Consider the following 25,469-nt stretch of genomic DNA (forward strand, 5'->3'; position numbering starts at 1 on the left):
TTTCTAGGAGTAATAATATGAGGTTAGAGGATGTGGCACACAGAATACTCCACGTGGGTTGTGCATGCATTAACTACTTCCCTTGAAGAACATTGCCTAAGACAACATATGCCATTTGAATCCGACTTTAAAATTAGGATGAATCAGCGCTATGTTCTGAATGTAACATGCAAAATGCTGCAGGCTCAAATCCAACATTGAGCTAAAGATATTTTTGGAAGTGTATTGCTCCAGATATTGTTAAACACTCACTTTTAATGTAACTTGGAATGCTGAAATTAGTTTTTGAAAGTTGCAGAGCATTTTTACCTAGTCTTTTATGTGGTTGTTGTTTTCACTACTGATAAATTTATAAATAAATAAAAATATATCAGACAGTTGCTCTAACTCAGATACCTTTTTGTATTTAAGTGTTAGCTGTGGAGTATACAGAAAAAATCCGTTAAAATTTAACTTTTGTACACATCACAAATGCACGACAAAATATTTGACAGCAAAGCATTAAAGCTGAGGTATAAATAGCACTGAATTATCTACTTTAAATGCTTTTGCCATTATAGGATCACTGAAACCTGTCTACCTCTTTTAGTGTTCACTAAAAACATTACTAATTTAGGTCAAGATATTTTGAACTCAATAGACCAGTATGTTACAGTTTCTACTTTTATATGAAGAAAAAGCATTCTGATATGATCACTGAAAGTCTATGTGCATAATGCCACTGTCAAGGGACATTTACCATGGTCCTTCACGGGGGAAACAGCCCTCTAAGACAAAAATGTCTCTGAATCAATTTTACTACAATTAAAGAAAAAATCTATTCTTTCTAGCTGGGAATCTAGAATTTTTTGTGACAACAGGAAAGTTTTACTCCTTTAAATGTTTATTTCTATTTTATCCTTTCTCATCTGTTATCTTCTGAGAAAAGATACAAGGTTGGTGTGATAAAAGATTGGATTAAAAAAAAAGATGCTTCTTTGTAAGGAAACAAAATGTTTCCTTGACAGCAGTGGAAGCCACATGGTAGTATCTCTCCTTGAAGATGTTTTGCAAAACAAGAAATTTCTGGATCAAGCTTCTTTTACGTATTCCTTCATTTGTACTGTTAAGCAATGAAAGCAACTGTAACTGTTGGCATTCTCAGGGTCAATGTGAGCTTTACTAATCTGTAACAACATCTTCCAAGTCCTTCATTCCCCACAGAGAAGGCAAATAAACCAAAAATGGAAAAGCTCCTCAGAGAAGCAAGTAATAAGAATAGGAAGAAGTTAGGCAAGGGTATGAGTTCTGCCAATGGGTCTTCTGTGTATGACAAGCACTTCCCACATCTTACAAATGAAGATGCTGTAGCATTTTCAACACTATGGTAAAGAACACACTGAAAATTTTCCTCTGTTATTACTAAGAAAGTAATAAAAAAGAAGCTTACGAGGCTTTAAAGAATGCATGATTTGAAATTTCTTGTTTATATTCAGAAAGTGGAAGCAATATTAAGACAGATCTTTAAAATATCAAGTACTTAGGAAAAACTCTAATACTTTCCAATTCAGAGCAAAGAGAAGTGTTCATTTACTTTGTGGATGTCTGCATAATTATATTTCTTAGCTGCACTAAGAGGACCAAACAAGGAAGGACAGGCATTTTCAAGTGTTTTTTCACCACATAACACTCTCAAATTTCCCTTATATACACATTAATGCTAGACTGTGTATATACACATTATTTAGACACTGTTTGCTAGAGACAACCACTAGATTCACCTACCTTCACAATGAGAACCAGACTGCAAAAAAACCATTTCAAGCTGGTTCCAGAAACTTTTTAGAAGTTTTCCAGTTTCTGTTACTTGTCTAAACTCCAACTCCTGTGTTTTTTGTCAGAGTATAATATTGTGTTCACAACACAGTGTTTACAGCATATGAATTCATTTTACAGTTTTAAACTATTAACACTGAATGAGAAGTTACAAAAAAATTAAGCTAAGAATGGCACTATAAATAATGTAAGCCTCCTTAATTTATAAGGTAACCCTTACTACCCTTTAAGGCATGAATAACATTGGGCTTTTGAGAGGTAAGGAAAAGTGGAAGGTATTCCTCATGTCTAATTCCTTCAAAACCAGGTCCATTTTAACTCAATTTCATAAGAAAGGTTGTGCTTTTCCAAACCAGAAATTGTTACAAAATGACGCTTCTGAGAAGATTTTTTATGTTTTGTCCTCTCTTTATTATGACTCCAATGTTTTTAGTCAAACTAAATCTGGAGGAACCTCTTAAAAAACCCAAAATACTATTCTGGTAAATTTATCCTATATATTCAGTCTGAAAACTGCAAACCAAAATATTTCTCTATCATTTACTTTTTATTTGTTTTTCACCTTCAATTTTTACAGCTGAAAATGTAGAAAAATGACTAGGAAGCGCCTATAATCCCTAGCCATAAAACAAAATATGTCTCATAAAATACTGTTGGATGCTTGAGAATATAGCAACAGCCAGGAATCAGAACAGCTTTGAATTCGGTGATACTACAGAGAAAATCCTTCACTGGTGAATTTGGCAGAATTAATTTCAGAAATTGAGGTAGTTCACAACATTCAAGAAAGTCAATATAAATAACTGAAATGTATCTTATTTGTTAATTGAAGCAAAGTGGGAAATTTCTATATAAAGCTTCTCAGTGAATTTCTACTGTCTTTAAAAGTCTTTATATTTGTACAATAAGGTAGTTTGGCATTGCAGTGTAGTCTGCTTCAATGGAACTTCCCATAGAAAATCTCCTTGTCTTTTGTTTACTGAATGACATATTCCACTGAAGAACTAAATCCATTTTGAAATAGAAAAAGTGAAGTGCTGCTAGTAAAGTCACTCTAACATTCATCAGAAGCATTACTATATTTTTATCAGTAGTAGGAAAATACTGTGACGTTCATTATTTCTTTATAATGCAGACTGCATTGCATTGTATTTCTCAATATTTATTACACAGCATTACAATATATTTTCTCCTTATCAAATCAAAATTTTGTACACAAGCAGTGCAACCTGAAAGATGAAGTTTCATTCAACTATAGATTTGCTTTGTATCTGATTAATCCTCTCCTTATAATTAAGTTGTCATAGCAATGCATTTTTAGTAGTACTGATTCATATGCCAGTAATATTCTGGAGACAGTGCTCTTGGTAGTTTTTTAGCACTCAGTTATGCTAAATTATAAAGTTATCAAATACAAAGGTACTGGTCAACTTGGTCAAGCAGAAGAACACGTGATCAGACTTGAAACAGGCTAAAGTATCATCTGGCATACATTGCAGAAAGCAACACAAAATTTTGGGTGGCTCAGCTCAAGAAAGTAAAGGCAGATTCTACATCTGTTTCATTTTCAATATAAATGCTTAATGATTAAAAGAAAATACTCAATGCTTAAAAAAAACAAGGTGATTACACCCTGCTAGGAAGAAAGAAAACGTAGTGGTTTTTTTTCTAAAGGTGTTGCTTTCCTATATTGGTACTTCTGTGGTATACCAGGCAGCTGTGCTGAAAACGTATTGATAATGGGAAATCACTTTACTTTTTCACATCTCTTTCCCTCTGTATTTTTGACAGATACATTACATTACAAACATTTATAAGCTTTCAAAACAACAGCAAATCGTCCTTCAAGGACTAGGACTATATATCTTGGCTGCTTCCAAGGCAATTACAGAAGTTGGACTCAATGATCCTTCCATTGAGTGGAAGGATGTGGGTCCCTTCCAACTCAGCTTATTCTGTAACTCTGTGATTCTGTGAAGTATCAGCCTGCAAAAGTCTGTAAGAGCAAAAAAAAATTTGCCTGATATTTCATTCATTTTTTAAAATTCAGAATGTGAAGGATTATGTGCATTATTTTCTAGCATGAGGTAAAATGTGAGTCAAAGTGACATGAAGAAAAAATGGTGGTAGCTTATTTCTGTGGCAGAGAAAGAAAAAGAAACGAGAAAAAAATCCAAGGGATTATTTTCCTCACGACTTTCTAGAAAACACAAGGTTTTAATTCTGCAGACTTTTTTGAGAAGATCATTGCATAGCACACATCCTCTAAAAGCTCCTTCAAATGACTGATCAAGGGGAAAGTACATTGTGAATGCAATAACTGACCTAACTAATATAACTTAATGAAGATGTGTATTGATTTGGTTATGAGGAACTCTTAGCCTCTAAATGTATAAATGCAAAATGGTAATTGTTCACTCTGAAGTTTCTGACCTTCCCTGAATGATGTGAGAAACCTGCTTAACTCAGACTAGAATCTTGCAAGTAAAGGAAAGATGTGCAACTACCAAAAATTTAACATACACTACATTTTCCTTTTCATATATATATATATAAGAGTCAAAAATTAAACCAAAAAAAGGGGGTCTGGACTGAAGCACGGTGAAAATCTAATGGAGTTGAGAATCTAATGGACAAAGATGGAGTTACTAAGGGAAGTATGGGGTGATGGAGTTAAAAAGGGACCAAATAGTTAGGCAGAATTTGGCTGAGGATTTTCTGAGGATCAAAGCTAATATTACACTTTGAGCATCTAGAAAAAATAGTGGAATAAGCAAGCTGTCACTGATATGCAAACTGAGACTTCCCAGAAAATAAATATAGTAAGAAATCTCATGACAGATGCAATAGTAAGTGCATACACACAGTATATGTATCATTACCTTGTACCTTAATCAATAAACACATACATCACATTTTCCTTAACTGTTGTAAGCTTTCTCTTCTAAGCTGTTGTTGCTTTATTCTTCAAAAATTGCATTAAACATGTAATTTAACATAAATTACATGTTTAATGAAGGAATGAGCAGTCTAGTTGGACATTTGGGTTAGGGCCCATTACCAGAGAACTGCAGAAGGTGCTGAAGGGTGTGAAGCCCTCACAGAGGACTGGTACATAAGACAATAGAGAGGAATACCTGGCTCTTATCTACTCTCACTACAATGTAACCTAACAAGGCAAAACATCAAAAGACCTTTTGCTTGTTTTGTGTGGAATAGAGCCAATTTACTTCACAGTAGCTAATATGGGGCTGTGTTTTGCATTTGTGCTGAAAACAGTGTTGTTAACATGGATGTTTTATTTATTACTGAGCAGACAAGGCTCTTCTGCCTCTTGCCCCACCCCACCAGTGAGTAGGCTGGGGATGCACAAGGAGCACTTGGTGGGAGCACTGCTGGGACAGCTGACCCCAACTGACCCAAGGCATATCCAAGAACAAATGACAGCATGTTCAGCATAGAAAGCTGCAGAAATAAGAAGAAAGGAAGGATATTCAGGGATGACACGTGTTTTCCCAAGTCACCACTATGTGTGATGGAGCCCAGCTTTCCTGGAGATGGTTGAACACCTGCCTGGTAATGGGAAATAATAAATTAATTCCTTATTTTGCTTAGCTGACAAGTGTGGCTTTTGCTTTATCTGTTAAAATGTCTTTATCTCAGCTAATGAGTCTTCTCACTTCCATCCTTCCAGTTCTCTTCCCCATCACAGAAAGAGGCACAGAATGGCTCTGTCAGTCTTAGTTGCTGTCTGGAATTGAACCACAACAACCTTCTGTACAAAAGCCAGCCCATGGTTATGAAAATGTCATCACCAGGTTCCGAGTGGGCTTTATCATTTGAATGCCTTGGAGAAAGGATGAATCACACTCTACATTGCTGTTACTCATCAAGTTAATGCAGTAGACTAGTCCCCCACTGTTGCTCATATGCATTTCCCATCACATTCCCCTTCAGTGAATAATAAAGATGACCCTTTCCTCAGACAAGGGTTATATCATCTTGCAAAGGTATATGTTTGAGAAAAAACAGCTTCTTTGCCCACTTCTCTCATGATGCAGAATAACTTCATCCAACAGCAGATACAAAATGGTTCTAGATCTGATTGTTTGGTTCTTCCCTATGATTATTTATCAAATGCAAGACATAGAGGCACAGTAATGGTAAATAAATGTTATATGTAATATTTCCTTTCTCCTAGTTTAAAGTCTGAGACAGGTAGACAGTCAGCCTACAGATGACCAAGAAGACAGAGTTTCCAAGTACTTTAAGTTTGCATATTAAAGATTAAACAAGTCCTTTCCCACAACACTTAAATAAAAAAATAATTTAAAAATTCTACACCAAAGCTTGTTTTGGATCATTATTTTGAAGCTGTAACACAAGTCATCACTTTCAATGTCAACTGAGGTGGGACAAAATGTGCGTTTAATTTCATTCAGCACAGAGATTTTTATAGAAAGGGATATATGCCTTGGTTAATGTGGAAGGTGCTACTAGAAACAGTGAGCTGTTAGTTTAAAAAGAGCATATCAGTGAGAAATGCTTTTTTCCTTGGCCTACAAAGTAGAATTATGTCATTCATAAAAAGCATGAAAAGGGACTCTATAATACTATATTCATTTATTGGATAATTATGACTTTGACTCAGGGATTCCTCTACGTGTTGTTATCTGACTAACAAAAATGGCCAGGCTGACATCATACTTTTGCTGTTATTCAGCAAACCATCCTATTACCTGTGCATTTTTAGGACAATGTAAGTGTCAACCTTGACTACTTCATTCTGTTACACAGACTCTCTCTCATGAAGGTTTTTTAAAAAGGACATTTTCAGATACCATAGATCTCAGTATTGCATTCATATTCAACATTAATACATAACAAAAAAATAATGTCAAACAGTAAAACGGTGAATAGGAATGTAACAGCAAAGACAAAAGTGAAAGAGATGGAAAAAGGCTAGATATTTTAAACAACTTTTTTGTTACTATAGCCTAAGGCTTCCTCCTGGTTCTTTTCAAGCTGCAATAAAAATTATATTAAATATTTAAAATGTGAACAGGCAAGTTTACTTACTGTTTCCTGGATGCCAGCGTACGGCATTTAAATATGCATTGCAGTAGTGAAAGAGAAATTCATGCTTAGATTGAGTAACTTCTCCTTGAACTAAAGGTAGCAGATCATGTCCATCAATAATCCTGAGTAAGAAAGAATTTAAAAATCAATAAAATAACTCAAACCTCACTTTTCTATAAGATATGATAATTCTGCTCATCTGTTGCTTAAAAAAACCCAAGTCTGAATGGCCACCTCCAATTGGTCAACTGGAGAAAAACCTTCAGGTGCTCTTCCCTTTGATGTTTACATTACCTAAAGAAACAATTTTACATTTTGCCATGATGAATAGTTCTCTCAAGTCTTTTTTTTCACTTCTGAGAAAGTAAACAGACATAAGTGAATAAACTGCTACAACACAGTCCTTCACATTCAAGTTTTTGGGAGTAGCCTGGCTGAAGTAACCCTAAAACTAGAGAAAATATGTTGTTCTGTGCATCCCCAGTAGTAGTGCTAATTTCTCTGTTCAGTATATTCTGTACGCCAGAATTTAAGACAGAAGTGGTAATTTCAAATTTGAAAATTTACTGTTTAAATATGCATTTATCAACTACACACACACACACACACACACACACACACATACACATAAATATATATAAATTCTCTAAATGCTGCTGGGCAATTTGATCATGCTTTGAAGGAGTCAGTCAATTTACATAAAAACTGACTTATAAAATAAGCAAGACTTTTAGCTGCTTCCCTATATTAAACCTTTGAATTGCTGACATCAGCTGGGGAAAAATCATAGTCTGCATTTTTGACCTTGTATGAATTACAAATTTTTCAGTAAGTCTTATCAGAAATTACTTTTTGCTGATATAAAAATCAGCATGTAATTCTTTCTCAAGCATTTTGAGCTACAAACCATAAAATTGTTTTGAAACTTATAAAAAGTTCTAAAAGGTCTATGTTGATTTTCATTACCTTTACATACATGATCATTTCATTACCATTACATAAAATATATGGTAACTACTGTGGTGTAACTACTACAAGACAGGTACTAAGTTTACTTTTTTAAGTTGCATGTGATGATTGAATTCTTGCCAGCAATTGTATGCAACAAAGCCATTCAGAATAGGACTTTTCTCAAATGATGGGGAGGAAAACTTCCTGGAATTTTGAAAGCTATCTTGTCTGATAACTGCCATCTGGGTGAATTCCTGTCTGTGGGGGTCTGTTAAAATAGAATCTTTCCCACTTTCAGTTTTTCATGTTCCCTTGCCTGAGTAACAGGCTCGTCTTGCAAGCTGGCTCATTAACAGATGCATGTCTATTGAACACCTTCTGTTCTAGAGCCTGTTGATGGGGAAAAAGGCATCTCCAGAAAAAAAGTCTCCAGTACTCTAACATTGCTTCAGCTGCTCGATTCAGAGGAATACATGAGACTTTGCTTTCCAATTACTAATTCATTTTCTTTAACTAGGAGCATCTCTTCCATTCCTTTTCAACTTGCTTTCTCACAGTGACAGAGTATTAATTATATTACCTTCTCTTATTTCTCAGGAAGAATTCAGTGGAGCTAAAAGAACCCAGCTGCTGGAACAAAAGTACTTCAAGCTATTCTATGACCTAAGATGAAACAGTACTTATGGCATCAGTCTAGCACAGAAGAATCACAGCGGAGCAACCTACAAGTGGAAGTTACACAACTATATTTGAATTTCTACAAAGGGGATCAAAGAAAACATCAGTACTTAGTATTCACTCAAGCAATATGAAAACAAAATGCAATAGATCTGCCACATAAAGAACAATCAGAACTTCTGAGGTTCGACAGAATTACTACTTGTAGAGCATCTCTCGGGATCAACCTGACTAATTTTTAATGTCTTAGACTTGTCCTGCCCTGCCATTTCCTTCAAACACTCAATGAATAATCATTAGCAGAGTGACTCTGCTCACCAGTGGGCTTCCCCATGTGGATTCTTTATGCTTTGTGCTCAAAAGCTGTTTGTGAGTCATCAATGTGTTCAAAGTACATGCATATCAACAGGTTTCTCCACTCACTGGATTTGGAGAGCAACAGCATTTAGGCAGAGGCACCCTGCCACTGAAACTGTGTATCTCACAAACAAGATAAAGCCTGGCACTGCATGTAGCAGTGTCAAGAAGACATCTTATGAATTGTGGAAGTCCAGTGGCTTTTCTTATCAGGCTGCAAAACCCTGTATGGGATTATTTTGACTACTAGGTACAGAGAAAAAAACCAAACAAACAAAACAAAAAACTCCAAAAAAACTGTGAGAAAAATAAAACATAGATGGCATTTTGATGTGTTTTGGATATTAAGCAGGTCACAGCTAAGCTCATGAAGTTTAAAGTAATTTACACTTAAAGTTTCCTTTCCCACCAAATTCACTTATGCAGAACAGGACCTTTTTTGTTACATTCATTTTTGCTTTTAGTAAGTAATTCCAAGTTTGATTTGACAGTACATTGATCTGATGGTATTCTATTGTCTTTTTGGTGTTTGTTTTGTGAGTTAAGTGTATTTACATACAACATTTCTGTAAAATATTATCAGTCTGTCAATATGGAGAGACAACATGATATTGCAAGTAGAAAACCTAGTTTCTTATTTACATTCTCACCTCTATCTTAATAGATATCACCAGAATGAATAAAACACTCATGGCACTTGCTCTAAAACAGAGATGACTACATAACATACCTGTCAGAGGGTAGCTGTGCATTTGCAAGTTTAACTATGGTAGGAAATATATCCATGTTACTGGTTGGCTCATCAATATGGGCGCCAGCCTGTACCATGCCAGGCCAACGGAGAAGACCTGGCACACGAATGCCTCCTTCCCAGTTCGTTGATTTTCCACCTGAAAAATTTAGTTTTGTTTGCTGAGAAATCAGTTTCTCCTTTGATAATTCCACCCCATTAGATTCAATTTCCAAATATTAAACATTCTGTCTAGCTAGAATCTTTCCATTAGACAAATTTGTCCTATTCTTAATTTTCTCAATTTTCTACCTTCTGTAGTACTTTCTTTCTGTAAATTTACTAATATGTATTAGACAGAGCTTATAAATTGCATTTAAATTGCACCAAAAAAGTAGTTGTGGAGATTAAAGAGCATTTCACTGGAATCTTCATGTAGGCCTAGATTGTGTAGCCTATAGATATGTGAACCTATAATCCAAACAAACAGGAATCCAAAAATAAAAAAAGAGCTATACTTAGATGTCTGAAGTATGAATCCAGAGAAGGTACATGACTTTTTATTAAAAATGGTGCTTAATGACTTTATATAGAAGAAAGTACTAATTTAAGTATGTAAATGAATTCTCCAATTCAATGCATTATAAAGAAATTCACTTCAGCGATGATAACTTGCAGGATGCTGTAAAGAACTTTTTGTGTTCTAAACTAACACAGTTGCATCAAATGCAACTGTGTTAGTTTAGAACTGTCACTGATTGCCTTCAACAGTGACTTGCAGTCATTTACTGTTTCTACAAGATCCATCACTGCTGAGCCCTCCCAACACCTTTTGCAGAAGGGCAACGGGTTTATTCTCTGACAGCATGTTCCCCATTACTGAATAAAAAATTGACCTGGCTCTGTATGAAGAGGAATCACAAATGCTATTACCAATGTCCTGCACAGTTGTGACTATGCAGAACACTTCAAGGTGACCTCTGAAATTAATATATCGCTTGAAAAAGAAACCTCTGCTTAGCAGATGAGTTTTGAATATGGTTAAACACAGTCAGGGCCATTTGGACATAAATTGAAATTTTATACCATTAAAATGTCTGGAAAAACAAAAATGTATTGGTTGGACTTCTGCCATTAAATGAACCAAATAGCAATTCATGGTTCAGGCCAAACTACTACATCCTGTATCTCCCTTTTTCAAGTTAAAAAAAAAAAAAAAAAAAACAACCAAAAAATAAAAAATAAAGCCAAACCAACCAAACAACAACAACAAAAATTATTACAACAAAGCATTTCAAAAGTTCTGCTTCCTCAGCATCTTAAACACCCAAAACATCTCATAGATGTCAATACCTTTGGTATTGACCCCAGGCCTTGTTATACATGCTGTCTATTTTATTGACTTCTCAATGATCTTTAACATTTCAGCAAAAGGGGTTCAGAATCTACCTGGTTTTCTACAGGATTTTCACTGTTTGTAAAGGTAAGTAGTAACTTCAAGAAAGACAACTCTTTTTTGTATAAATTTACCCTTTTCTTTTCTTGTAACTGAAGGACCATTAGTTCATGATTCCTTGTTATATCAGGTTTTTGCTTAATTTTTTTCACAGGCTTTATCAGAACTCATAGTATTGAATAGTCAGGGACACATCTAGTCTGACATCAGAAAAGTTACAACTTTTTAATATTCAGCCTTATGACAAGCAATAATATTTGCTTAAGTTTTTTTTGAGAATGATGTCAAGATAAGATCTCTACCGGATTGTCTGTCTTCTAGAACTCTGGAACACTCTAAAAAGTTTACTTTCCTTGCTGAGTTAAATGTAATTCCATTCTCATGATGAAGTGTGTGGCTACCTACTCAAGAATGAGATGCATGTCCAATTTTTGTGTACATTCTATTAAAATATTATTTTCAAAACACAGCTCTAAAGGAAATGTAAATTTAAGTTCAAAAAGTGTTATTTGGTGGGACATAGAACACCTGTCACCAAAGAAAGTGTTCACCCAAAAGTATGCTGATCAGTTGTTCATGTTGGGTCAAGACCAGTGTAGATGTCAAGATCTTGTGTCTATCTTCTGTAGAAAAGATGACTCAAGCCCTGCACAACAGCCATTTATGCTTTTCAAAGTTTGGTGGGAATTAGGTGTTACACAGCAGGAAAGATTAATAAGCTGACTGAGCTATGGTGCATAGAAAATCCTGCTGAGTGGGAGTTGGTTAATCCAAGCAAAACAAGCATAAGGCCTTAAAATTACAGATATCCTCAAATGAACATACTTTTAGTGAACAGATACACCAGGGATATGATTTAGTTCATGAGACAGATCCTAATTCTGTGTATACATGACAGCAACTTTATGGCTGAAGGGTACCAACAGACAGACAACACTAAGAGTTGATCTATAACTTTGGTAGCTTTAGCTATGATGTTCCTCTTATTTCTGTATGTCGGCCTAGTATTTCTGTATACTCTGTCTAGTAAGAGACTAGACGGATGTACTGGACTTGATGTTTAAATAAAGTCTTGTTACACTGTTGTCTCCTGTATACTCTGAAGACAGAGAAATTTCAAAGTGGTAAATCTGATTCTCACACATGTTGCAATTCTTAAAACTTAGATATTGGGTCACTTTCACAGCTCTTAGGTTCACAGTACAATTTTCTTGTATCAGCAGAAAACAACAGAAAAATTGCACATTACTCAAGTACAAAGGAACAGTACACAAACTCTGATGCCCTGCTGTAAGGTAGAAAAAGCAAAATGGATTCCACAGCAGGGCTTTCTCCTTACCTACATCTATGAAGAAGTGACTGCTGTTTTCCTTTCAAAAGGCTAATTGGAGCATAATTTTTTTTTACATCTCTGGAGACTGGGAATAACATGGAATCAGGGCAGGAATTACAGGTCATTGCAGAAGACTGTCTTCTATTATCTCTGCTTACAAGGTGTTAATTTTTACTAGAATTGTGCTTAGTGACTGCAGGTGCTTAATGCCATTACACGATTACAAATCCCTGGACATTTATCATCTTTAAAACTCTAGCTGTTAAACTCCGTTAAGGATATCTGCATTCTTTTTTCCTTAAAAAAATAATCAAGGTTTTACTACTGATGCTTGAAACACAGAAATATCTAAATGGCTAATATAATAAAATTTTTAAAAATGCAGAAAATACAATTATTTTGAAACAAAATCTCTTGATATTTAAGGACATGGCTTATTAGTTTTGAGTTTTGCTCAGACTTGAAAACATTGAAACAGAGAAAACACTGAAACCTAGTAGCCTGTATGCCTTGCAAAATCTAGACAACTTACCTTTTTGTTATTTTTGTTCTCTTGAAGTCTTTAAAATGTTTTTAAAGCAGCACAAAACACAGGAGACTGTATTTTCCTGCTTCACCATTTATGCTTTCTGAGTAGTTGTCCCTTTCAGTGTTACATTGAACAATAATAGCCTACATTCACCTTTCCTGAAAAATCTGCAGGAGCAGGCAAAATACAGACATAACTCTTTGCAGTCATCCACAACATGATGTCAAATTTCCATTTTAACCTCATTTCAAATCTTAGCTAAAAAAATATATCTTTTTTTTTTTCCCTCTGGTTTAAATTGACTGCTATTACCTAACTTTGGCAATAGAGCTTTTACAAAGGATGATGTATAAAGGCGAACGCTGCAGTAAATCACCATTAACATTATGAATGATGAATGATGAAAACTACTTGAAACAACTTTCTTAAATCACCTGGATTATAACCATACTACACTTTCCTTCATATATTCTTCTAAAAACAAAGCCTCCAGACCCAATTTATTCTCTTGAATTATAAACACAACATTCATTATTCCACCCATCTCTACTGGACTTAATGCCACAAATATCAACAATCAAGACTGGTTACTATTGCTTACTTTATAAAATAGTTGAACAAAAATTTATTTTCAATGACAAGTTTACTCTTACTGATTTTTAACTTGTTTCTTGTACTGTTTTTGTTAATTTTATTTATATTGATCTGAGCTATTCTTGTACAGGTGAATGGAATAGACATGGCTCATTTGGATGTTTTTCATCTAACATTTCCTTCAATCAAAGAAAATGATCTGTGAGGATATTTTTCTTTCAGTCAAAATTAAAAGATGGGTTGATTATTTAAAAATCTGGATCACTTCAGAGAGACTATAAAAATACAGTACATTTGAAAAAAGTCAACTACTGCTTTCTTTCAAGTGAAAAGTAAACTCGAACAAATATCACCAGATATGCCATAGCATGATTCCTGGGGTCAAAGTAATGGCCAGCTTGATTTCTCTGTGGCTTAGAGGAATGAAAAGATTTACTAACAGCTTCAAGAAACCCTGCTGAACTAACTTATCACTGTAGTGTATAATTTTTTTTTACAGTTATACATTTTAAAAGAAAATAGGTATTAATTTCTTGTTTTGATCTCACAGATCTGTAGCAGATTTTAAAAAACAAATCAGGGCCTAAGTCCTTATAAGACATTATTATTTTTTATGGATATTAAAAAATAACTATGATAATACCTATTTCTAAGGCACGAAACACTTGAAATGAATGTTGTTCACACAGTTTGACTTTATCAGTGTTTGGCTCCACTTCCATTATCAACATACCCACTCTGCACTGACTTCTGACCCACTCTGGCAGCATGACAGTAACCAAGTGTCTGTATTGTCCTAAGTGCTTCATAAGTACAAAGAAAAACTATTTCTCATGCAGATCTGAGGTACAGGCAGATCTGTACTGTCCTTACATCTTACTGTCTTTTGGATATGTACATATCCAAAAGACAGTAAGATGTAAGGAGATTGAACAGAAAATCCAGTATGTAACAAAGTGAGATAGATGTCAACAAGTGATAGCGAGGGAGGACTTGTACTGTCTGCATATGTGCCAGTGAAATACTATGGTGAGTAAAAGTGTAGAGAAAATTTTTAATTGCCTTCATTGTTTATTGATACAAATTATGTATTTATATATATGATAGCCCACTAAGGCTAATTCAAGAAATTACTAAGAAACTAAATAGAAATTACTGTCACCGACATCTTTTCATAAAAATCCTTTCTTTAGGATTTTCCCTCTTCTGGGAAGCTGAGGCCCCAGAAGAAGAATGTAAACAATGGTTGTCTGCTGCTGTGGAATGTAACAGGTGCACCTGTGATTGGCCCGTGTTCCATGTTTACAATTAAAGGCCAATCAGGGACCAAGTTCTCTGGGACAGATTCACGGAGAGCTCCCTTGTTTTTTGGGGATTCCTATTCTATTCTTAGCTTAGCAGCTTCTGAACTTTTCTCTTTATTCCTTTTAGTATAGTCATAATGTATTATATATCATAAAATAATAAATCCAGCCTTCTGATCATGAAGCCAAGATTCTCGTCTATCTCTCTCACCCTGAAGACCCTTGCAAAGCCATGTAACAAATTACAAGAAAATATTTTGGTTCAAAATCTCAGAGTACCAAAGAAGAATATAATGGCTTCCTTTAAATCAGTCACCTTGCACATCTTGTTAATATAAAGGAAATTCTCTTCATTTATTTATTCTGCTCATGTTATTTGAAAGTACAAATCCAAAGTATTTGGAAAAACTAACCTTATTTCTGCTCCTAAATGAAAGCTATGGTGACTACATAAACGGACATGCTCCAGTGAGGCAGCTAGTGAAAAACACCTAAGGAGAAGTCAGTGCAGGTATCCTGGAAATCATATATACAAGCAATACCTTAATGTCCTAGTGTCTGACTTTCAACAGACAAATATTACAGAACTGGAAAAAAAAAGCTGGAAAAACTACATAGAAAAATTTAATAAGATACTTCAGTTACACCTATTACTTTCCATATTTCAATATAAAATTGTTAATATTAATGTATTAATTAAATTGTTATTATTTTTAATTTAATTAAAATATTAATAGTGTCTTGTACAAATCCCAGGAGTACTTCACGAGTTCAGGTATGAAGTCCTTCAGTTGCGAGGAAATTCTCACTAAAATAGCCACTATTTTTTGTTTTAGAATCTGTATCTAGATTTAAACCTTAGAAAGATCTTTGACAAAGACCTTCAGGAAAAGTTACTGCAACATTAATCATGGCTTAGGAGACAAAGAATTTTCATGAATCAAATTCTGACTAGAAAACAAAAAGATGAAACAAAAAGAGAGAATAAACAGTCTGTGTGACCCTTTGCAAAAATACCCAAAAAACAAACGTAAGGTATCTTAAAGCTACAATGTGTTAAGCCCCTTACTGTTTTAGTATATTTACTTCAGTTTTGAAAGTGAAGTAATTCACACAGGAAAATAATAAGAAATTAGGGATGAGTAAAAACCCAACAATTAAAAATCATAAGAGAGATGGAAAAGACAATTATTTTCTGAATTTCGCCAAAACCCATAGTAAAAGTATACAAAACAAATCTAAGTTATGAAAAATTTAAAATTTACCCTCCTTTATGCTATATTAGTGAGAACATATTATTAAACTTCAAGATATTCCATGAAATTTGCAACTGTCCCATTTCATAATAGTAAATGAACGCACTGTTCTCTCATGGATAAGTGATAGAGGCTATGCACAGCTTTAGAAAGACTCAAAGTGGGAATTCAACTTTATATGATAAAAATTTATATAATTAATGTTAAGAATCTTTGTAGAATCTAAATTTTCAGAAATCACATCTTAAACCAAGGTGATACTGTCTAGGATTAGGATCTTCTTCGGGATTCTATTTACTACACAGATCCTCATAACCAACCTTCAGAAGAAGGCCACTGGAAGGAGATTTTGATCCATCACTTCGGTATTACTATATAATGTCTTCTAAAAAGGAATACTGCAGAAATAAACCAGACTGTGTATGACAGCAATTGGTTAGCTCTGGTTTCTAACTATCCAGATTTATGGTGGACTGTTCTGTAGTTAGGATCCAGAGTAATAAAACCTTCAAACAGCAATTTCCCCTTTTTGCATTGCATTTTGCAGCACTAGCTTAACTATCCAAACCCATCTTAAATTTTATTATTCGTGCTTATTTGGCTAGGTATCAAGAGAAATTAGTGAGTTAGAATTGCGGAGTTTGCTTAAGAGCTTTTGATTTTAGGGCAGAACCAATTATTGCTGAGTATATTGCTCCAGCTCTGACAAGAGGGTTAAGTGCCTTGATTCATGTTTGCATTCATGCAGCACTCAGAGACAAAAAGATAAGTAGTGGAGATTGACTAGCTGAGACAGGGAGGGAGAAAGGATGTGTGTGTCTCACAGGTTTTTAAACTACACACCAAAGAAAGGAAATTCTTGGTGTGCTGACACACAAGCACAAGCAGTATCAAGATTGTCCTGCTTTTTTAGGCACATTGCTAGTCTTGGGGCTTCACAGGTCTGTTTCTCATTAACTCTGACAAATATGTACAGATGCTTTTCACCACACATGACTTTTAATATGAACAAATTCCTATGTATGAAATTTGCTAGTTATGCAATTAATTGATAATTTTTACCTCAGTCCTTTTGAAAATGATGCATAATATACATGTTAAATTAAGGACTGATTTTGAGATGGAGAAAGTGGAATGCAAAGCAGAATTAATTGTATTTTAAAATATTAGAAGTATATTCAACTAATTGCATGGGTCTTTTAATTTCTTTTTATTTTATTAAGAATGTTTCTCATCAAATAATAATTTTTTCTTACATTGTGATTATTTTCTAACCCATTTGTCAGCACAGCAGAGGTGTTAATTGCAAACTACAAAACTTTTTCCTTTTTTTTTATAAGCCCCATTACTACTCAACTAAACCTATCAATCAGACTTTTTTCTTAATACAGGTAAGATATATTTCAAGTTTTTCTCTGCACTGTAAATATGAATACAAAATTGCGCAAGGCTTGAGAGAAAGACTCCATTTAATCAAAGTTCTTCAAGAAGACATATTCCCAAGTGTATTTTTTCCTTCCTTATAATTTATCCTGTACCTTATGTCTGGCACTCTAGAAGGCAAATATTTTTAAGAGCTTCTAAAACACCTCAGGCTGAGCCTACGGCTACAGATATGTAACCATATGGTTCCTTAATTACTTAAATCACTATGCAAGGTCTATGTGCTAACATTCAAGATACATTTCACTCTGGTGTTAGCCCACGGGGACCCATCTGATAGACATCATCCCTTTGGCATTCCTTGTTTTTCTTGTGTACCATTTTCTTTGAAGCTCTCTTAAAATGTAAGGGTCATTTCTCAGATAGATACCTACTGACTAAAAACTGTGGGGTCCTCCTCCTTGAAAACCTTCCTTTATATGCCTGAATTTTTTCCTTTTTGAAGTTTTGCAGTTGATATAAATCCAGCAAGAGTGGAAGATTGTGTTACCTTTAAAGGGACTTTGATAGGGTTGGAGAAATGGGCCAAAAGGAACCCCATTAAGTTCAGCAAAGGAAATACCAAGTCCTGAATCTTCACAGCAGCAACCTCTAGCAAAGCAAAGGCCGGGGAGTAACGGGCTGGAAAGCAGCTCTGCAGAGAGGGACTGGAGGGTTCTAAGGAGCAACCAGCTGAACATGAGACAGCATGTGCCCTTCTGGCAATGAAGGACAACATCACTCTGTGCTGCACCAGGAAGAACTCTTCCAGCCAGTCCTGCTCTCTGCTCAGCACTGGTGAGACGTACCTGGAGCACTGGGTCCGGGTGCAGAACTACCCAGTACAAGGTACATGGGCATACTGGAACGAGTTTGAATGAAGGTGATGAATGATTAAGCAACTGGAGTATTCAATATATGAGGAGAGGCTGAGAGAGATGTTCATCCTGGAGAAGAAAATGCTTACCAGGATCTTATCCATTGGTAGGGATTACATGGATTTATATGAGTAAAGAGGACAGAGGTAGACTCTTTTCAGTGGGAGCCAATGACAGGACAAGAGGCAATGGACACAAACTAAACCACAGAAAACTCCATTTAAACATAAGAGAAAGGTTTTTTTATGGTGAGTGTGATCAAATACTAGAGAAAGTTGCCCAAGGAGGCTATGAAGTTCCATCATTTTCATAACTTGACTGGATACAATCCTGAGCAATGTGCTACAGCTGACCCTGCTCTGCAGGCGCTGGGACTGCAGACCCTGGGAGATACCTCCCAGGCTCAACTACTATGAGATTGCTGGATTTCTTTGATCTTGACCCCTGAAATATGAGTGGAAAACAAATTACACAGCCTCTACCTAGTGAAAGAATGAAAAGAAATTAATCTCTCATAAAGAAACAAGAAGACTAATTGTAATTTCATTAAAAAGAATAAAAAAAACATTCTTACTTTATTTCAAATAGATCAAAGATTTTGACCTTGGCCGCATAGTACATTACAGTTTTGGTGCAAACCCAAGGAGATGCTTTTTCTTGCATTTTTCAAGAACAATCAGAGAATATTCACCTTTATATATGCCATTGTATCCTCCATGGACTTCTCCAGCACTGGAGATTTCTTCAACATGAGCCCCTTGGTCAGATGTAAAGTATACAAGAGTTTTGTCCTTCAGATTATGCTTCTCCAGCACATCCAGAACTTGCCCTAGGTGAAAAAAAAAAACAAACAAACAAAAAAAAAAAATAAAGAACAGCTTTAAGAACCACAGAATGAACTAGGTTGGAAGAGACCTTTGAAATCATCAAGTCCAACCTATGACCTAACCTAACACTTCCTAATAAACTAAACCATGGCACTGAGTACCATGCCCAGTCTGTTTATAAAACATGTCCAAGGATGGTGATTTCACCATCTCCCTGGCCAGACAATTCCAGTGCCCAATCATTCTTTCAGTGAAAAATTTTTTTCTGACATCTAACCTAAACCTGCTCTGGCACAGCTTAAGACTGTGTCCTCTCATTCCGTCAGCTGTTGCCAGGAGAAAGAGACCAACCCTCACCTGAGTAAAACCACCTTTCAGGGAGTTGTAGAGAGTGATGAGGTCACTCCTCTGTCTCCTGTTTTCCAGGCTAAACATCCCCATCTCCCTCAGCAGTTCTTCACAGGGCTTGTGTTCCAAGCCCTTCATCAGCCTTGTTGCCTTCCTCTGGATGCTGGAGAATAAATGACTTTTTTTATTAGTCTTGGCACATATAAATATTGGTGTCCCTTTGCCTTTTTGAGACCACTTTTCACATAAACTCTCTTATACTCAGCAATAGGCACATGCAGCCTACTAGGGCACAACCACACAGGGCTTGTAGCAATCAGGACCGTGACTCAGTTGCTGCAGGGTTTCTTGAAGAACAGTATGAGAGGATTTGTGCACATCAGAGAAAAGGGCTAATCCACAGAGAGCAAGTGACTTTTGGAAGCAGTTGCTCTCAATCAAGGAAATCCCTCAGCAAGAAGATTCAAGCCACTGAGGATATTTAGTAACACTGAGGAAAGAGTCTCAGCATGCAGAGTAGATCTCGCAGTTTGGGGGTAAAGCCTTGCTGCCTAGCAACCCATAGAGGCAGCATGGCAAAAATCTCAGCGCAAGTGTTAGAGTAAGACAAAAAAAAAAAAAGTAAGAGAATGCATGCAGCACCTTTAAAGTATTTGTGGTTTCATTATCAAACCTAATAACTAGCCCCTTAATATCTCAACATATGGAAAAACATCAACTAAACTCAAAATATGCAAGGTAATAAACACACTTAGGTGTACACATTTAAAAGAAGCACCAACAGGGATATGTCTTGTACCTCTTAGGCACCACAGACTCATGTTTCATTTTCACAAAGGGCTCCTCACACTACGTTGGCACTGTGGAGGGCCTTGCAGTTATATAAATTGCACTGAAACCTATTTAGACTCAATTCTTTAAAGTGTGTTTCTGTATGAATGAGAGTGAAGCTTCTCTTTGTAACTTGCTCCAGTGGACTTTATACTGATTAGGAATGTAAAATTATTGGTCCTGGAAAACGACCAAAGCTTAAGAATATAATTCTTCACATCAGCCTGACAATGAACCTGTCCTTTAGGGATCTCAGAACATATAAAGATAATTCTGTCTTCACAACTATTTTATCTTTATTCTTTTACTTAAGCATCCAAGAATGGTCCAATTTGAATGTTAATTTTGATTTGCTAACTTGACCACTAAGAATTAATTCATCATCTGATGCCCAATTATTGTGTCAAAGAGGATGAGATAAGAACTCTGAAATACAGAGCCTTCTAAATGGTTTTCAGATCACTGTTTCTGCTGCTATGCTCTTTTTCTGGATAAGGAGTAATTACCTTACTTTATTGCTACTATTTCTAGTTGCCTCTTAATGCCATATCATTTTAAAACTGTCTCTTTAAAATGGTTGACTGTCATAATTTTTCAATTGACTAGGTCAAGAATAAAGGAACATCAGCTGCTAAATTTAAGTAGGTACCTGTTGGTCTTGTTTGTAAAGTAGGAGCAAAGAAGAAATGTAAGAGTAGGAGAATTTGTTTATGTAAATTTTGAAGCCTCGTGGGAGTTGAAATTTCCCAACAGAGCTGAGAAAATCTGTTACAAAGGCTGACATTTTAAAGCTGGTGGGTTGAGGGAAAATCACGCAGATCCTTCTGACAAGCCATGCGCTTGCTGCATGAGGTGGATGGACTTAGTGCCAGAAAAGAACGAGGCAATTTCCCATTGGCTCCGGAAATGTTTGGAGAATGTACTTGTTAAGTGATTGCAATATCACTTGGAAATGCTCCAATAATGATAAAAATGTAGAGTACAAAGATAAATTAGTAAATTATATGTAGGTATTCAGCCACATGACCTTCAGAGTTCCCTTCCAACCTACATCAAGCTATGATTTTATGATACAATGACAATAAATAGTATTGTGCAAAGAAATATCTGTGCAGTGATGTGCACAACAATATTTTTTTTACATACCTCATGTTCATGATGAAATTGAACTTTCAAATTAATCTTGTATATAAACCAAAATGAAAATAAAGAGAGAATGGCACCCAGTATATAACAGGATCTCTGGTGATCAAAGACACTGGCAATCATTCAATAATGTCCACTTTGATTTCCCAAATAATTTGGGAAGACATGAGAAGCAACGAAAATTGTCTCACTATCACAAATAGTTAAAGTTAAAAATTTATAATAAAATTAAATGTAAGATATTATAATGAATTTTTTAATGAGGTAGAGTAACTAGTCTTTCTCTGAAAAAAATATTAAATACTGACACTCAAACATGTCCCACTTTAGAAAAAACCCAGCCATATAAAATGCATAGAAAATCTCATCCATTGTTAAACTCAATGGTAAAACTTCCATTTCCTTCAAAAGGATTTCGAAACACAGAGGATTGCATACATAAGGTTTAACTAACAAATGCTAAAATGACAATTTATCTTAGCAGCAACATTTTTCAGTACAGATGGACTAACAGTGGTAATTCAGAAAACAGTATTGCCAGAGTACGGCAGTCAAAACACACTCATAAGCAAACCTTCCATTTCTATTTTGATCCTGAACACTAGCACCTACTAGAATGAAAATGGGAAATAAACAGCAAAGTGTGTGTTACCAGGATATAAGACAAATTTAAGTGTATTTGAATGATTTAACTCTCGTTAACACAAGAAAGAGTTTAAATTAAAATACCTTGCTTGAAAGTCACATTCTGAAAAATTAACTGCTGTACTGATCTGTGTGGATGGTACTAGTTATTTTTTTCTGATTTTAACAGAACATATTTGGAAAGACAACATTTCTGAATATCCAAATCAATCTAGCTGATGGAGCTCCATAATTTCTGCTGCTATTTAGCAACTAGAATTTCAGATCAAGCTACTCCTACCACTGCCATTATAGGAATGTATTCTGCAATGTAGGTGACTAACAAAGGTGTTATATCATTGGACATTTTGCTTCCATTTATATATTTTTTAGATACAAAACAGATTGAGGGCTGTGTTAAGATGTTACTTGTTTTAATTAGTACATCAGTGTTCTAAAATTTAAATGAAACCTTGTGAAATATACTGAGGAGTGCTCTCTGTATTCTACTCTCCATTCTTGCTTCAAGCTGTGCAAAATTATAAAGAATTGTTCCATTCTGAATGTGAAAATCCCAATTTCAGTGGAGTGATAGCCATGGGAAAGAGAGAAGAGCAATTGACTCTGTTCTTAGGAAGGAAACACAGCGCCATGCCGCTTTTCAAGTTCTCCAGTACAGCCTGAATGGCAGCTGAACCAGCCTTGCTAATGATGACCGTAATTACTGAGTTTTGACTCATGTAAAGCTCCTATGTATGCATCTACAAGAAGAGATAGGGTTTCTAAAAAACGACTATTCATTTGTAAACAAGGTACAAACACTGAAAAACAATAATGTGCTTACAAATGTGTTACTGATTTGTTAAAGTGTTTAGTCAAGCAAGCATATGGACAAATGCATTTTATTCAAAAATTAGTTTACTGACATTTCAAGTCAATGGGAAATAAATATTATTTGTATTAATTCAAAATAATTTAGACTATTGCTGAAATTTTGAATAAGAAGCTAGAGGAAATAGAATACCTCTGTGTAATCTAGGCATTAGAAAAAAATAGCTTCTACTTGTGATGAAAGCTTTAAAGCAGTCTGCCAAATTCAAAGAAAAAACATGTTTCAGAAGGAGGGTTAAGGATCTGTCTCAGGAAGAGATAACTGACAGTAAAGGAAATTCCTAACAATGTAACACTATTTTCCAACTCCAGTAAACTTTCACATGCCTCTCTTGTATCCAGAAATTTACAGCAAAACTGAGACAATTATTGAACAAAGATTTCCAATAGATCAGCCTGGAAAAATAAGCCATCACATCACTGCCAAGAAGAGGCAGTTTGATTGTGTTGGGGTTTTATTGTTTTTATTTGCTGTTTAGAATTTGCTACTGCTGCTCATGTTTGGTTTTGAATAGCATCATTAGCCGGAATCACAACTTGTAGTCAGCTCCAGGCATTCACCTCTGTGAATGCAAGCCGTTGAATAAATGCATAAAATCCTAAAAATTATTGCTACATGCATAAGTATTTGGAAACCCACATTTCTCCCAGAAAATATATTGATGCCTTTCAAGTATATACCCATAGGTTTACCACATAGTAAACCTCTTGGGAGCCCCTTTCTGCTACAGCAGTTTAAGGTTTTGCCACAGTTAATCATCTCTTCAGGGCTCAAAGGCTAAGATTTTCACCTTATGAAAACTTAATGTTGAGCTTCAGCATACCATCATTCATAAGCTAACAATCATTTTAATCTCTACGTTGGTTTTCTGTGATGAAGAAAAGTTACTTCATTTTAATGCATTGATCTGATTACAAAATCCACTGACTAAAACCTTTGTATTAAAACAAACTTATAACTAAGATCAAGACACCCCTATTTTAATTTTAGCTTTTGTACATTTCAAGTTATAAATATGCAAATGTTCCCATAGTATGCTCAGAGCCATCCAGTTTCCTTTGATAAATATGTAAATCAGCTTGTCTCTGCAGTGGGGAAGTAATTATCACTTTCAGGCCTAGTCATAGAGTACAACACTTGAGGTAAAGATGAAAAATAATAAAACCATTGACGGCAACACAAGAAGTGGCTGCACATATGATGAACAGTACATAAACTCTGCACACAACTTGTTTAACATTCAGAGCTACAACACAACCACGGCAGAGTGGAAATTGCAGAACAAAGCATTAGAATGTACTATGGCAGTATAGCCAGTCAACGGAACATATTCGCCTTTGAAAACAAGTGATTTCCATAAGGAGGACATCAGCATATGAACCTCAAAGGTGAGAGTGAATACTAGGAAGAACAAGTCTGACTAGACCAGCAAATAGATGCATAACTAATTGCAAAAGGTATAAGGTTCTTCCTGCAGAAAGAAAGTAGAGTGCACATTCAGTACAAAGCCTTGAATCAGTACTACCACACTACTATTTCCAAAGTTACACAATGGAAACAATCCATACAACAAAATCTTCTCCAAAAGTACATAGTCTCAAATGTGCTGAGCTCCTGCTATGATAGGTTAGTGGGATCTTCAATGTCAACAGGAAATTCTGCCAAAAAGTAGCATCTGGTTCTGAAAAAATACATCTATATTAATGTTTTAATTTGTATCAGGAATGCATATTTACAGTAAATCCAATCATGGACAGTTAACATATTTATGTTTCCATAGCAAAGCCCTCTTGGATTTTGTGACTTGGATTTCTTTCAAAGTCTAATTTCAAGGACAAATCCTGGGAATTCAACTAAGGCACTCACACTTCTAATGGGCATTCAGTCAGGAATCAAAGTAGAGCTGAAGTGGGTTTCTTGTCTCTTCTGGTGTGCTGACAGTCTTTTTTCAGCTCAGAAGACAGTTCAGACCTGCCACTGTTGGCAATTTTAAACATTTTAGGACTGATGAATCCTCCAATGGAAGTCTAGAGCAGGCCACATCAAGCTCCAGCTGTGTATGCTGTAGATACATGGAGAGTGGGATTTACATACAGCGTACACAAAGTATGGATTTTCATATGCAGCTCACCTATCCTAAGAATTTGGCCTCAAAAATTATCAATTATTTTCAAAATGAAGTGAGGCAATTGCCCCAGATGTAACTACCTCCCACTAGAAATCAGATAAGAAGTTCTTAGGTCCAGATAGTCTGAAGAACAACAGTTCTTTGTTACATTCCTCTAGACTCAGAGTGGGACAAGTAAATAGGCAGAAGTGCTGAGAAAAGGGCAGTCTTTTAATCAGAAAACAAGGCAACTTCAGTGTGGACAGCTAAGCTATCAGTGTGAACTTGCTTTTTGTTTGGATTTGGACTGCC

General features: G+C 35.4%; 1 protein-coding gene across 7 annotated transcripts in view; it reads right to left on the bottom strand.

The window, feature by feature from the left end:
* The window catches only part of STS (steroid sulfatase), a 107,567-nt gene that overhangs the window by 21,277 nt on the left and 60,821 nt on the right, over positions 1 to 25,469 (bottom strand). For 6 of the 7 annotated variants that reach the window (XM_063147960.1, XM_063147953.1, XM_063147946.1 and 3 more), the window contains 3 exons: positions 19,074 to 19,211; positions 9,611 to 9,770; positions 6,895 to 7,016 (listed from right to left, as the gene is read on the bottom strand). In XM_063147960.1, coding sequence (XP_063004030.1) covers positions 6,895 to 7,016; positions 9,611 to 9,770; positions 19,074 to 19,211 — 420 coding nt within the window. Of the gene's footprint in view, positions 1 to 5,204; positions 5,389 to 6,894; positions 7,017 to 9,610; positions 9,771 to 19,073; positions 19,212 to 25,469 lie in introns of those variants that run through there. The other variant, XM_063147968.1, reaches the window with a different exon arrangement.

This window comes from Melospiza melodia, chromosome 2 (genome assembly GCF_035770615.1).
Source record: "Melospiza melodia melodia isolate bMelMel2 chromosome 2, bMelMel2.pri, whole genome shotgun sequence".
In the NCBI taxonomy this organism is placed as follows: domain Eukaryota; kingdom Metazoa; phylum Chordata; class Aves; order Passeriformes; family Passerellidae; genus Melospiza; species Melospiza melodia.